Source organism: Triticum dicoccoides, chromosome 6B (assembly GCF_002162155.2).
Source record: "Triticum dicoccoides isolate Atlit2015 ecotype Zavitan chromosome 6B, WEW_v2.0, whole genome shotgun sequence".
In the NCBI taxonomy this organism is placed as follows: Eukaryota; Viridiplantae; Streptophyta; class Magnoliopsida; order Poales; family Poaceae; genus Triticum; species Triticum dicoccoides.
The window spans coordinates 224,409,501-224,425,012 of NC_041391.1; the positions used below are offsets into that span (position 1 = coordinate 224,409,501).

The 15,512-nt window shown below is 46.1% G+C and overlaps 1 protein-coding gene across 1 annotated transcript; it reads left to right on the plus strand.

The window, feature by feature from the left end:
- The first annotated feature begins 353 nt into the window (after window positions 1-353).
- On the plus strand, window positions 354-5,932 carry LOC119326460 (cation-transporting ATPase HMA5-like). The gene is made up of 9 exons (XM_037600101.1): window positions 354-724; window positions 1,459-2,073; window positions 2,361-2,790; window positions 3,118-3,443; window positions 3,914-3,972; window positions 4,067-4,409; window positions 4,500-4,700; window positions 4,804-5,061; window positions 5,256-5,932. The coding sequence occupies exons 1-9, from the start codon at window positions 434-436 to the stop codon at window positions 5,730-5,732; spliced, it is 3,000 nt and encodes a 999-aa protein (XP_037455998.1). The 5' UTR covers window positions 354-433; the 3' UTR covers window positions 5,733-5,932.
- Window positions 5,933-15,512: the final 9,580 nt, after the last annotated feature.

Consider the following 15,512-nt stretch of genomic DNA (forward strand, 5'->3'; position numbering starts at 1 on the left):
TAGAGCGAGCTCATGCTTTGCGTGCAAGGGGCAACTTTGTGTACGCCGCTAGGATTGATTTGCACCACACTTGACGCCGAAGCCTGCAACGCTGACGCTTTCGTGACAGCAAAGACGCATTCTTGCATGCAAGGAGATAGTCCAAACGTACGCGCGATCGAGTCAAACCATATCACAAGGAGATTAACGCCAGTTTAACGCCCCCGGATTTGCCGGCTTACCTACCCACCAAACCGGCACTATCCGGAACATTTTCAGAAACGCCCCTAAAATCCTCGAGCGATCTCTCACCCACCCCTCAGGTCTCGCACTATTACACCCAGCGCCTTTCCCGGCTCGCTCGGTCGGTCTCCCCTTTCACATTTTCCCTTCCCGTTCATTCCCCTCCGAATTATTGCCTCGCCTCGCCTCGCCACCCCCGTCTCTGACGGCCATGGCCCACCTCCAGCTCACGGCGGTCGCCGGCGGCCGCGACGACGACATGGAGGAGGTGGCGCTGCTGGGGTCCTACGGCGAGGCGGAGGGGCCGAGCTCGCGGAAGGGGGAGGAGGAGGAGGAGGAGGCGGGCATGCGGCGGGCCCAGGTGCGGGTCACGGGCATGACGTGCTCCGCCTGCACGGGCGCCGTCGAGGCCGCCCTCTCCGCCCGCCGCGGCGTGCGCAGCGCAGCCGTGTCGCTGCTGCAGAACCGCGCCCACGTCGTGTTCGACCCCGCGCTCGCCAAGGTTTGGTTCCGTGTGATCCCTGCCCCTCCCGCTCCCTCCCTCGCCTCCGCGCGCGCTGGAGATTTGGCCTGGGATCGCGCACCTGCGGTGAATTCCAGTGCGGTGGCTTCGAGTTTGTAGGATTATATACCGCTCTTGTTGGTAATCAGCAGCGGAATTGGTCAGCTCGAGGCGGGAAACTTAGCTGCGTTTTGTCGGTTATGGTGGTTAGGATGCGGAATGAACACTCGCAACTCGTGCTGTAGCTGCTTCATTTTAGCTCGCCTGTCCTTGTTCTAGTCGTGTGGGTTGAGTTTGTGGGACGCTCTGCGTTGCTTTGTCGGGAATCAAGTCTGGCGTGCTTGATAATCATGTGGATTGTAACCACGTTTACGAAAGAATATTGGGAGATTTTCGTAGCACCAATTGTAAAGGTGCAGTCCTAGTACTGGATCATAACGATTTTCATAGTAATTTAACTGGTTCCCGAACAGGACCATGAAGCACCTGTACTGTAACTTGCAATTGCAAACAACCTCTAAAAAAAAGTTAGGTCTGTTACAAAGATCTCAACTCTCCACGACGTTGCCAACCTGTAACCTTTCTTATTTAAACTACTCCCTCTGACCCATAATATAAGAACGTTTTTGACACTAATGTAGTGATAAAAACGCTCTTATATTACGGGACGGAGGGAGTAACTTCCTTTTACATAAAGTTTCTGAAATGGACCTGACAGTGTTTGTTGTATTCAGGAGGAAGACATTGTAGAAGCAATAGAAGATGCTGGGTTTGAAGCAGAAATCCTCCCAGACTCTGCTGTTTCTCAGCCAAAGTCACAGAAGGCTTTGTCAGGCCAATTTAGGATAGGGGGGATGACTTGTGCTGCCTGTGTGAACTCAGTTGAAGGGATCTTAAAGAAGTTGCCAGGTGTAAACAGAGCAGTTGTTGCATTAGCGACCTCATTAGGGGAAGTTGAGTACGATCCAACTGCTATTAGCAAAGATGATATTGTTCAGGCTATCGAGGATGCTGGTTTTGAAGCTGCACTGGTACAAAGTAGTGAGCAAGATAAGGCTTTATTAGGTTTGATAGGATTGCATACAGAGAGAGATGTAAATTTATTGTATGATATCCTGAGAAAAACAGAAGGCCTGCGTCAGTTTGATGTAAATTCTGTACGGGCAGAAGTTGAAATAACATTCGATCCAGAAGTCGTTGGTTTGAGATCGGTTGTGGATATTATTGAGATGGAAAGCAGTGGCAGACTGAAAGCCCATGTACAGAATCCATATGTACGGTCTTCTTCAAATGACGCGCAAGAGGCTTCCAAAATGCTTCACCTCCTTCGCTCCAGCTTATTCCTAAGTGTAAGTTTTTATCCCTGCTATCCTATTTGTTTATGGTTTTCGTTGCATCTCTAGTTCAGTCTACATTTCCCCTGGCAGCTATACCCTTATCCTAGTTGTGACCGTAAATAAATAGCAAGCCCGTCTGATGTGTCAGCTTGATTTGATATAATTGTCACCTTGATTTGATATAATTGTCACTATTGCATACAGTTACTACTATAAAGAGAGAATATAAAGTAAAGTTATCATGAATTGTTGTTGTTTTACTTGCATACTGACTTTCTTTACTGGTTTCCTTGCACCAGATTCCAGTGTTTTTTATGCGCATGGTATGCCCTCACATATCTTTCATTAACTCAATCCTACTCATGCACTGCGGACCATTTCGTATAGGAGATTTGCTCAAATGGATGCTGGTGAGCGTAGTACAGTTTGTTGTTGGCAAACGTTTCTACGTAGCAGCTTATAGGGCCCTTAGACATGGTTCTACAAATATGGATGTATTGGTTGTTCTTGGCACAACTGCGACGTATGTATACTCAGTTTGCGCGCTTCTTTATGGGGCATTCACTGGATTTCATCCTCCGATGTATTTTGAGACAAGTGCAATGATAATTACGTTTGTGCTATCGGGGAAGTATCTTGAGGTGCTTGCTAAAGGAAGGACATCAGATGCAATTAAGAAGCTTGTAGAGCTGGTTCCTGCTACAGCTATCTTGCTTCTGAAATACAAAGGTATCTGATTCGTACTTTATGGTACCTTAGCATGCATATACCTAAAATGACTAGCAGTTCAGAAAGCTCATGTCTAAGTGAGATTTACATACAGTCGCCTTCTTTTTATGTTTTTTGTTGGATATTACTCCGTTCCATATTAGTTGTCCCTCAAACGGATGTATCTAGCACTGAAATACGTCTAGATACATCCGTTTTAGCGACAACTAATATGGAATTGAGGGAGTAGTTCTTAACTGATTGCTTAGGATTGCAGCCTTGCATCCATACTCTTGCATTTTGATTGTAGTTGCACACATCAACTCATAGCACTGTACCTGAATCCAGATGGAAAATATGCTGGAGAGAAGGAAATTGATGCATTGTTGATCCAACCTGGTGATGTCTTAAAAGTGCTTCCTGGTTCAAAGATTCCCGCTGATGGTATTGTCACTTGGGGTACAAGCCATGTTGATGAAAGTATGGTAACTGGTGAATCTGCGTCTATCTGCAAGGAAGTATCTAGTTCAGTAATTGGAGGCACCATGAACCTAAATGGCATCCTTCATATACAAGCGGCGAAAGTAGGATCGGGGACAGTTTTGAGCCAGATAATATCTCTTGTTGAGACTGCCCAGATGTCTAAAGCACCTATTCAGAAGTTCGCTGATTATGTAAGTGCATTTGTCTATTTATGATGTTTCTGAGTTATGAAAATTATCTCTGTTATAATCTTAAATTTGTAAAACATTTTGCTGGTCAATTTCATTACAATTCTGAACTTATGTAGTACAGTACTAGTTAAATGCCATTGACGTAAGCGCTAAGGTTGTATTTTCATTTCCTTATACAAAGTATATTACTCATGTCAGATTTCACATATCAACTGTTTATACCTGGTTGTTTTTTTATCAAGTCATGAATTATTGAAAAGCAGTTTATTTTCTTATTATTACAAAATCCTCTATAAACTAATATAAGTTGTTTTAGATCACTAACGTCTTATATTAGTTCAGAGAGGTAGTACATGAAGAAACCAGTGCACTTGAGGATTTACACATATTTTTTAACATGCAGTGGCATTTTGTTTCCTATAATAACCATTACGCTTTGTGAATGTTGATGCTATCTATGTTCTTTTCAGGTGGCCGGCATTTTTGTTCCTATTGTCATCACATTGTCCTTACTGACATTCTGTACATGGTAAGTTTCACGGTTCATGCATCTGTCTGAGGTTGGGTTTGGGGGCGTCAGGCTACTTGTGTCTAAAATTTTCATGCATTATTGACCTTTGTAGGTTTGTATGTGGGACGCTGGGGGCATATCCAAATTCATGGGTTTCAGAAACTAGCAATTGCTTTGTTTTCTCCCTCATGTTCTCCATCTCTGTTGTGGTAATTGCCTGTCCATGTGCTCTTGGTCTGGCGACACCAACTGCTGTTATGGTAGCGACTGGAGTTGGTGCCAATCATGGAGTACTTGTAAAGGGTGGAGATGCACTGGAGAGGGCTCAGAATGTTAACTATATTATATTTGATAAAACTGGGACACTGACACAAGGAAAGGCCACTGTAACAACAACGAAAGTGTTCTCAGGAATGGATGTTGGTGACTTCCTCACATTGGTAGCATCTGCGGAGGTGAGGCAACAGCAAATTCCCAGGGATTTTGCTTATTCGTAGTAGAGTGTAAACATGGTAATCTTACTTTGTTCTTTTCTGTTGATTTAGGCAAGCAGTGAGCATCCACTTGCAAAAGCTATCTTGGATTATGCATTTCATTTCCATTTCTTTGGCAAACTCCCCTCATCAAAAGATGACGTTAAGAAAAGAAAAGAAGATGCATTCTCTCAATGGCTCTTGGAAGTTGCTGATTTTTCTGCCTTGCCTGGCAAAGGAGTTCAATGTTTGATCAATGGGAAGATGATTCTGGTGAGCTATGTGATATATCTATTCTGGATTATCTCTCTTAATTGCTCAAGGAAGAGCTACTATGCCTGAGTAATCTAATATTTTGAGTTAAATGTTTATGTAGGTGGGCAACCGTGCTTTGATATCTGAAAATGGGGTTAACATTCCTGAAGAGGCTGAAAGTTTCTTGGTAGACATGGAATTGAGCGCAAAGACAGGCATTCTTGTAGCATATGATGGCGACTTCATTGGATTAATGGGGGTAACCGATCCCTTGAAAAGGGAGGCTGCTGTAGTTATACAAGGCCTAAAAAAGATGGGCATTTATCCAGTTATGGTGACAGGGGACAATTGGAGGACTGCACTGGCGGTTGCAAAGGAGGTCGGTCAGAATTCTCATGTAGTAGTGCAGCCATCTGTATTTGATTTTTTTTTCTGCACAATATTATTATCAATAAATATGAGTTCAACTTTGCTGCCTAATTGATTTCATGTGTACAACTTCATTAGTTAATTTGCTTATATGAGTTGCCTCCTGCGGAAGCTTAAGTTATTGAAACTATTGCCCCTCTGCAGATTGGAATTGAAGATGTGAGAGCAGAGGTTATGCCTGCCGGAAAAGCCGACGTAATCCGCTCTTTCCAGAAGGATGGGAGCGTGGTTGCAATGGTTGGAGATGGGATCAATGATTCCCCTGCCCTAGCAGCAGCCGACGTCGGAATGGCCATCGGTGCAGGGACTGACATCGCCATCGAGGCAGCAGACTATGTGCTGGTGCGGAATAACCTTGAAGACGTCATCACGGCGATTGACCTCTCAAGGAAGACGTTCAGCCGAATCCGGTGGAACTACTTCTTTGCCATGGCGTATAACATCGTTGCCATCCCTGTGGCTGCCGGCGCACTCTTCCCCTTCACCGGCCTGCAGATGCCGCCGTGGCTGGCTGGCGCTTGCATGGCCTTCTCGTCTGTCAGTGTAGTATGTTCCTCGCTGCTGCTGAGGAGATATAGAAAACCAAGGCTTACCACCGTCTTGCAGATAACTGTAGAGTGATTCCAAGTTGGAACCTAACGCGCCTGTTTTTGTGTGACATTTCTACTTGAAAGAAATGGATATGGCATCTGTTTGTAACTCACTGATGATACAGTATTTGAAACCTGTGCTTGTAAATAGCATATATATACACAGATGCAGATTGTTGTAATGCAAGATTTCCAGCTGTTCACAGGATGTTAATTGACTAGTGGAACATATGAACTGCGAGCCTCTTTTACTTGAGAAGTTGTGAAGAATTAAGCGCTGAGAACTGTACGTTTCCAGTCCTAAGCGTGTTGCCAACTTGCCATAGGTATCTTGCCGTATCTTAGTAAAGTTATATCATCAATAGTAAAGTTCGATAAAGGCTGAAAATTGCTTTTGGAGCTCGGCCTCCATGAAAATAATAATCAAAATTCAACAAAATTCATATTTTTACATTTCAAAAAAATCTGAATAAAATACAGACATACATGGAGGCATCACACATGTGTGTGTGAATTTCTAGGACGAAATACGTTGAAATAAGGGCCGTGCAAAAAGTCAAATCTGTGGGTTTTCAACACATGATATTATTCATCCCAAAAGTCCATGAGTTTGTTCTTTTTGCACATATCGCATCTAAGGTATTTCATTCTAAAATTTTACACACATACACATCACGTCCTTGTATATTTGTACAATTTTTTTTTTTCAGATTTTCTTGAAACCGAAAAGTATTTTTTCAACAAATTCGGCCTCCATGGAGGCCGAGCTCCAAAATGATGTTCTTGATAAGGCTAATGTATACAACTTTTCCGCCCTTGGTGGCTAGGGCAAACCCTTCCCTCCAGAATTCGCCAACGAGCCCATGAATTTGCCTTTTTTTTCTCCGCCTGTCGCTCCGGCGGCCGGTGGCAGGAAAGGGAATCCCAGTGCCCCCGATTAGTAGTTTAGCCATCCAGGTTATTGTTTTTTAGTTCTTACAGGTGCGGTGCTCGGACGAAGGTAACATTTATTTTTCAAGTTTGTCTTTTGGACTCCGATCTTCCTTGGGTTCATTCGCCTGTACGTAGTTGATGGAGCCCCAGCGTAAATTCATGTCATCTCATTGGGGTGTTGAGGTTAGGGTTTCTCGTCGTGACGAGATTTGGTGTCAGGTGATTCACATCTATTTAAGGGTTCAACATTAACAACTACGGCTCCAGGGCGTTGGTCCTTAGGGGCACATGCACAAAGATTTCCCGTCATCGATAAGGTCAAGCCAGCTCTAGTAGGGGAGCTTCGGCGGCGGTGAGTCGGCAGTTCATTTTGGCGGCGATAGTGGTTGTTCAATGGTATGAATCTCGATGTAATTTTTATTTTTGTTGAGGTTTTTCGTACTTCTAATAAATTTTAATAATAGATTCAATATTTCTCTCAGAATTTTTTAGTAAAGTTTGATACACCCCTAGAGGGACTGATACCAGATGGTTTCATCCGCCTCTCCTACATTGTTGGGATGTGTGGAAGATGGACCTGTTGTGTGTGGTCAACCAAATCCAATCTTCGTGTGCCGAGTATCTCCTAAGTGCATCTCCAACAGCTGCCCTGTTTTAGGGTAGCACGGCTTTTTGTGCTTTTGAAAGGCAAAAAAACGTCTCCAACAAGTGCCTATTTTTTTCCAAAAATAAAAAAGTGGTCAATTTTTCTTTTGGGCAGCCCAAAAACAGATATTTGCGGCACGAAGGAAACCAAATCGGCCGCGCACAAGTGTCCAAATGCCGCCTCTGTGAAATTTCTCATCTCGCATCGGCGCTGCCCCCGACTGCCGCCCTTGTGATTTGTCCCGCCATCAATACTGCCGCCGGTCTACATCCCTCCCGCGGCTCCGCCCCGACTCAACCGCTCATCTGCGCTGCTCCGTCATGCGGTTGAATCCTAGCCGCAATGTCGAATCAGGGTAATGGCCGCCAGAGCTCCTTTGAGGGCGGCATTCGACGGCTAGTAGCCGCTTGCCACACGCCCTACGCAACCAAATTACCATATCTAATGCATGTGTAGTTTAAGCACACCATTAGTTTGCAAACTGCGTTGCCATTAACACCAAAATCAGTTTGGTAGGGAAATGCCCTTTCATTTAGTTACAAGGATCAACGTATCGAGTGTACAGAATTGATTTTTGTTTGTAAATGAAATTTAAATTTAGAATATTAAATAACTGAAAAGAAAGTAAACAAGGTTGTATTTAGGAGGAATAAACGCTAGGATTCATAGTTTCACTAGTGGCATCTCGGCAAAGTAGCTTAAGCGTGATCAACAAATTACAGTTCCATATCGATTAAATTGTAGTGTTTATAGTTGACCATACTTTCATGATTGCACATATGCATTACACCCTTATATCTACTAGTTGACCCATTGAGCCATTGGCACAAGGACCAATTGGTGCCAAGAAGCCAAGCAACTTGTGAACAACATATTTTATCAATGATCCACAAACAGGCAAAAAACAGATGCAACCGAGCAGTTAGATGAACTATTTGAAGTATGTTTTTCGTGAATTGTCTGCAAGTGACTATGTTCGTATTGCGTTTGTATTTGCCTTGTATTTATTGATGATATATTACGATGACAGTTTCTCACGACTTTCTTTGCCAATACACAGGCCATTGGCTTGAGCAGGTGAATAAACTGTTATATTTTTTCATGCTCCAGACTTTCATGATCTCGGAACAATCAAAATAACCGTCAGTTCAAATGTGACTACATCCTTATTTACAGTGCCGATCCTTTACGTCCTTAACACAAAAAACAAATGACATCGCTACGATTTTAGATGTATTGTTGATGGTCGTCGTGTATACTGCTCGGTAGGGCATTTCCGAACAAACAAACAGATGGAAGAGCTCCGGCTAGGGAAACCCGACAACGGGGTATAGCCACACCCCCGCAACATATGATCTCAACCATCATAACCAGCCAGTCCCCCCGGAACCACATGAGCACAAGGAAACAAGCGAACCTCTAGATGATTCACGGGTTGGAGAAGAGTGCGATATGCAAGCACGTGCAACACACACGCCAACCCATCAAATTGTACTCCCTCCGTTCGAAATTACTTGTCTCGGATATGGATGTATCTAGAACTAAAATACGTCTAGATACATCCATTTCTATGACAAGTAATTCCGAACGGAGGGAGTAGCATCCAAAGGCCAAGCAAAAATTCCAAAACATGTGATCATGCCAAACCACAACGTTCAAAGGCTGGGCAGAAATCCCAAGACACGGCATCCGACTAGACCACAACATTCAAACCGTACAGACATTCCATAATACGTCATTCGGCCAGGGGACACGATAGCGCACAAACTAACATCCACCCGGCAGGACACGAGCAAAAGTAAGCTGAACGAAATGATCAACTAATCCGGGGGAAGAGCACGAGTAGAGGGCACACACGCACGCACGCAGAACATGCCAGCCAGCCAGCCAGCCAGATCACGTCATCCAAAAGACGGGAAAACATTCCAAAACACACCATCCGGCAACAGGCCGGGTGGTGAAAGTAGCTCCACACCCATCACACAGGGACAACGCACTCAAGACGTCCATGGGGGCCATCCAGCCAGGGGTTACGATGACAAAGGATGGGTCGACAAAGGTAGACTCCACAACCAGCTAGCCCCGACAGTTTTACAACCTGCCCTGTGGGCTTGGCACGCCTCTCACATGAAAGGATACAATATGATGATAGTTTAGCTTGGCTCAATTGATTTTGCTTGTCTTGGAAAAAAACATAGCCAGATGCAATGGGGAGGCAAAGCAAGATGTATGGATCGTGCTTCAGTGATTTATGGATTGGTAACCTGCAATCATGCACTTCTCATGGGACCTTCAAATTCATGCCGACACATGCACTCTACAATTTCATAGCTATTAGCTGTAGAAAAACAATGGAACGGGACCATAATAAAAGGTGATTGTTGTGAACAGCTGTTTTGTGCCCCTGAAGCAAACGACAAAGACAACAAAGCGCTAAGCAAACAATATGAAACTTTTTTTATCGCTGGTAACTTTTCTTTGTTCACAAGCGATGTGTCTCTATGGACCGCCCGTAGAACGTGAGCCTTACCCATGCCATGAAAATATACACAATAAAGTTGGCCAAGACCTCCCGCAGCCTACCTCTGAAACCGCCTGCCGCTTCTTCTGCTTCCTATTCCAATGTAGGGGGGGGGGGAGATGGTTGGGGACTCACCTGCGCACCTAGAGGCTGTGAATACACCGCCAGGAAGAGGGCGGAACGAGTTTGTGGTGCTACACAAGACCGAGCTCGGGAATAGACAATGTCGATCCAGGCAGGGGAGGAAGTGATACATCTCCGTCGTATCTACTTTTCCAAACACTTTTGCCCTTGTTTTGAATTCTAACTTGCATGATTTGAATGAAACTAACCCAGACTGACGCTGTTTTCAGTAGAACTGCCATGGTGTTATTTTTGTGCAGAAATAAAAGTTCTCGGAATGACCTGAAAATCCACAGAGCAACTTTTCAGAATTAATAAAAAATACTGGCGAAAGAAATAGAGTCAGGGGGCCCACACCCTGTCCACGAGGGTGGGGTGGCGCCCCCTCCCCCTGGGCGCACCCCCTGCCTCGTGGGCCCCTGGATGTCCACCGACCTCAACTCCAACTCCATATATTTGCTTTCGCAGAGAAAAAACCCAGAGAGAAAGTTTCATCGCGTTTTAAGATACGAAACCGCCGCCAAGCCCTAATCTCTCTTGAGAGGGCTGATCTGGAGTCCGTTCGGGGCTCCGGAGAGGGGGATTCATCGCCGTCGTCATCATCAACCATCCTCCATCACCAATTTCATGATGCTCACCGCCGTGCGTGAGTAATTCCATCATAGGCTTGCTGGATGGTGATGGGTTGGATGATATTTACCATGTAATCAAGTTAGTTTTGTTAGGGTTTGATCCCTAGTTCACTATGTTCTGAGATTGATGTTGCTATGACTTTGCTATGCTTAATGGTTGTCACTAGGGCCCGAGTGCCATGATTTCAGATCTGAACCTATTATGTTTTCATGAATATATGTGAGTTCTTGATCCTATCTTGCAAGTCTATAGTCACCTATTATGTGTTATCATCCGACAACCCCGAAGTGACAATAATCGGGATACTTCTCGGTGATGACCGTAGTTTGAGGAGTTCATGTATTCACTATGTGTTAATGCTTTGGTCCGTACTCTATTAAAAGGCGGCCTTAATATCCCTTAGTTTTCACTAGGACCCCGCTGCCACGGGAGGATAGTACAAAAGATGTCATGCAAGTTCTTTTCCATAAGCACGTATGACTATATTCGGAATACATGCCTACATTACATTGATGAACTGGAACTAGTTCTGTGTCACCCTATGTTGTAACTATTACATGAGGAATCGCATCCGACATAATTATCCATCACTGATCCAATGCCTATGAGCTTTTCACATATTGTGCTTTGCTTACTTACTTTACCGTTGCTACTGTTACAATTGCTACAAATCTGCTACTGTTACTTTTGTCACTGTTACCGTTACTTCCATACTACTTTGCTACTAAATACTTTGCTGCAGATACTAAGTTATCCAGGTGTGGTTGAATTGACAACTCAACTGCTAATACTTGAGAATATTCTTTGGCCCCCCTTGTGTCGAATCAATAAATTTGGGTTGAATACTCTACCCTCGAAAACTGTTGCGACCCCCTATACTTGTGGGTTATCAGGAAGCAGAGCCACACTAACTACCGCACGTGAAGAAGAGGGCGGAGCTCACATAACGAACGACAGGGCTGGTGTGCGCCCCGATATTGTCTGTCATCCTGATCAGGCTCCTCCTCATACGGTCTCACAACGGTGAGGGCAAGGGAACGAGAAAGACACTAGAAATGGGCGACTCGAGGGAGAAAAGAGGAGGCGACAATGACAAAATGGAAGGAAGAGTGCCTCACAACGCACCATCAGACCCCACCAACAGCGCCGGGGGGGGGGGGAGATAACACCTGGCCGGATGGTCCTCATGGCAGGATGAGTGGACGGTCACATGCTAAGCTGGGTGCACGACACGCCGGGTTGAGCGAATGAACCAGCCTGGCAGGGGGTGTGGACGCTGGCAGACAGACTCAGGTTGACCTGTCGCGGGACGGCACATGCAGGTGCAACACAACAACCCGCAGAGAGGTGGCCCCGCCCACGCCCGCAGCCCATGCGTCATGGACCCACAATGCAAACTGGCCGAGTTTGATGCAATAGTGGAGATCCAGTGGATGAGAGCGCGTCAGGGAGGCATCAGTATGAGGCGCACACGAAATTGAAAGCGAAGGGCCCTCTTGGCCAGCTGGCTGAATGGTCGCATGCAAACCCCAACGTATGGGCGTGCATGGCTCACACAAACATGAGCGACGCAACCCGGTAGAGGGCGAAGGACGCTGACAAGCGGACCCGGCCTCACCAGTATCATGCAAGTCCACGCACGACAGGGTGCACGCAAACGCTATGAAAAGACCACCAAAGATAGGTGGCCCCAATCGTGATCGCAACCCACGCGTCATTGGTCCCCTAGGCAAACCGGTCAGGTGCGGGGCAGTCGCGAAGATCAGACAATGGTAAGGGTGCCAGGGAGCCAGCCGAGCGAGGCCGAGGCGCAACAGACGACGTGGAGGGCACTATCGCGCGACGAGGTCCCCAGGAGGCGGGTACTCTAACATCCTTTATAGGAGTAATAGGTCATTATCCAAATGCATATATAGCTAATACTCCACTCTAAGACAGATATCCAACATGCATCTCAAAGTACTAAGTAAAACTAAAGCATTGCATTAAGTAAGATGACATAACTTTGATTTTATATTCTTTACCTCTAGTTCATCACCAAGACAACATGCAACTATTTAGGCTTATGACAAAAACACACCACAAACCTTTTTTGTTCTGTCACAAAGATAGATTACTTGTAAGGTTAAATACAACCAACATACACAACCACCCCTTAGATATCAATCATCTAAACAAGGCCAATGAAAAGACTAATAGATCAAAGATCATATACATGTATAAACCATGCATCAAAGAACATGAAGAAACAAAATAAAAATCCATATATAATCTTATCATAAAGTGAAAATTCATCACACCGCAAGAAGCATACCGGAATTACATCATGTTAGAATAAATCCGAGGCACTCCGTCGATCATCCGAGGACCAAGCAATCACACGAGTACGACACCGAGATTTGTTAACGAGGTTCACCGATATGGCTACATCCCCGGGGCCTGACTATGGGCGCTCCTCCCCATGACACCGTCATAATACCGCACCCGGTCGCCCTGGACATCGGCACATGCCGCCGGCTTCCCCTGCGTTCCGGTGCTATTATGTTGGCATAGGTTACATCACGTGTCTACCCCCGCTATATATGAGAGGCCTAGGATACAAGTGTCCTACTAGGACACGACTCCACATCTTATGTAAACACAATACAACTCATAGTCCAACTGTAACCTACCTCGTACACAATATTCGACACAACTCTAACAAACTCCACCTTGGCGAATATTCTCTGCCACCTTGAATTCATCAATGCGTCAAACTTCCGTGTACATTGGACTTGAGCTTATCCCATGAGCACCGCTGCTACTCCGATGACTCCATGTGACTCCACCTGCAACTTGTAGTCCCTTCTTTTCTTGACCACAGTCAACACTCAAGCAAAATTAAGTTCCTTGTTACTCGAGTTTGTGCTCCCAACTTCCAGAATTTCCGTCCAACGCCATCACACACTGATCACTGACCTGCGTGAAAGTGAACAACTCACATATTGGGTGTAAAACGTAAGAGTTAGCTGAACTCAACATCACCGCTCCTTTCTTGACCGTTTGTCTGAAACTTGAAGGAATTTCACCGTTGCTTGTAGTCATCCCGAGTCAAATTCGCAGTTGTCTCACCACATGTATGACCACCAGAGCCCTGGCCCGTCTCCATGTCTCATGTGTACCGCACGCCTCGCCGCTATTACCGCGTCGAGCCTCCGCTGTCCCAATCGAGTCTCAAGGTTCGTGGACCCACACCACTCGACCCCCACTGCAGAGTACCATCGGTCATCGTCGACCGATGACGAGTTTCACGCTTCCATCAGACCACTGGGCTCCAGTCCGAATTACGTGTCCCTCGCTTTTCTCGCTGAATAGGCTTCGACTCTCCGTCGACTTATGCCGTAGCCCCTCAATCGGCACCTAGTGAAGTCTTACAGACTCCAGCTCCACCTTCAACATGACTCCATGGTGGTTGTACGTACCACCCCGCGCCCTGTTGACTCCAAGCTTCATGTGTACACCACCTTGAATCAACCCCGCGCCATAGTCTTGTCGAAGCCGCACAAAACGTCGGGCCTGCGCCACGTGTTTCCACGCCCAGAAGTCGGTCACCATCAGCATCACGCTCCTATGGCGTCGTCGCCGATCTCACCACCGTCTTCTATACAAACCGACTTGCGTCGATCTGTCAGACTGTCTAGTCCAACCCAGCCGAACATATCCGACTGCATGACACACTCCAGACTCATCAAGCCGTCATCGTGACAATCGCCATCCATACACAAATGTGTATCAACAAAGAAAACTCAAAGCACAATCCTTCATAGCCTTCCCATGTGAACATCCAAGGAGATTAACAAAGCAAGCCAAGCTCCTAATTCACCACACGTACGTAGCTTTTGAACGAACTTCTCTATTTCTTTCTTGATAAGCATCACGATCTGACTCTAAGTCCTTGTGCCAATTTTTTTCATCAAACAAATCTCTTTGTCCTTGCTGCGTTCGGAATACCGCCCAGCACGGCCAGCACGCCTCGGCCTTGACCTGCTCTGCAGCTGGGGCTTTTACCCCAGCGAGCCAACCCCGCATGGGTCGGCCTGCCCAAGAGCCAGCCTACGTACAATCGCCGTCGCTTGCACGCTCCTTACCACGATCGGATCTTGTCATCAATCAATCCGAGTCGCCGAATAGCTGCTCGTTGCATCTGCCTGCAATCCTCTCATACACGTTACGCCGTCGCCTTACAATCTATCCGTCCAGCTCCACACGCGTCACATGCGCGTGCCACCGCTGCTTCCGATTCGATCTGGCCGCCGCCCGGCGCCTCACACGATTATTGATGATGCTTGCTACAGATGCTTCCGATTGCTTCTTGAAGATTACATCATGACCAACTCTGCTTCTAGCTCGCAACTCGCCGACCACTGTCCCGCATTACGATTGCTTCCATAGATTTCTGTCGATGTTCTCTTCATCCTCTTTTCAATCAACAATCCACGACCTCCGAACAACCTAGCTCATGATACCACTTGTTAGAATAAATCCGAGGCACTCCGTCGATCATCTGAGGACCAAGCAATCACACGAGTACGACACCGAGATTTGTTAACGAGGTTCACCGATATGGCTACATCCCCGGGGCCTGACTATGGGCGCTCCTCCCCATGACACCGTCACAATACCGCACCCGGTCGCCCTGGACACCGGCACATGCCGCCGGCTTCCCCTGCGTTCCGGTGCTATTATGTTGGCATAGGTTACATCACGTGTCTACCCCCGCTATATATGAGAGGCCTAGGATACAAGTGTCCTACTAGGACACGACTCCACATCATATGTAAACACAATACAACTCATAGTCCAACTGTAACCTACCTCGTACACAATATTCGACACAACTCTAACACATCAGATTGATCATAGTCATGCAGGGCAGCTCATATGATCTTTATATTGAAGGACGAGAGAGAGAGAGA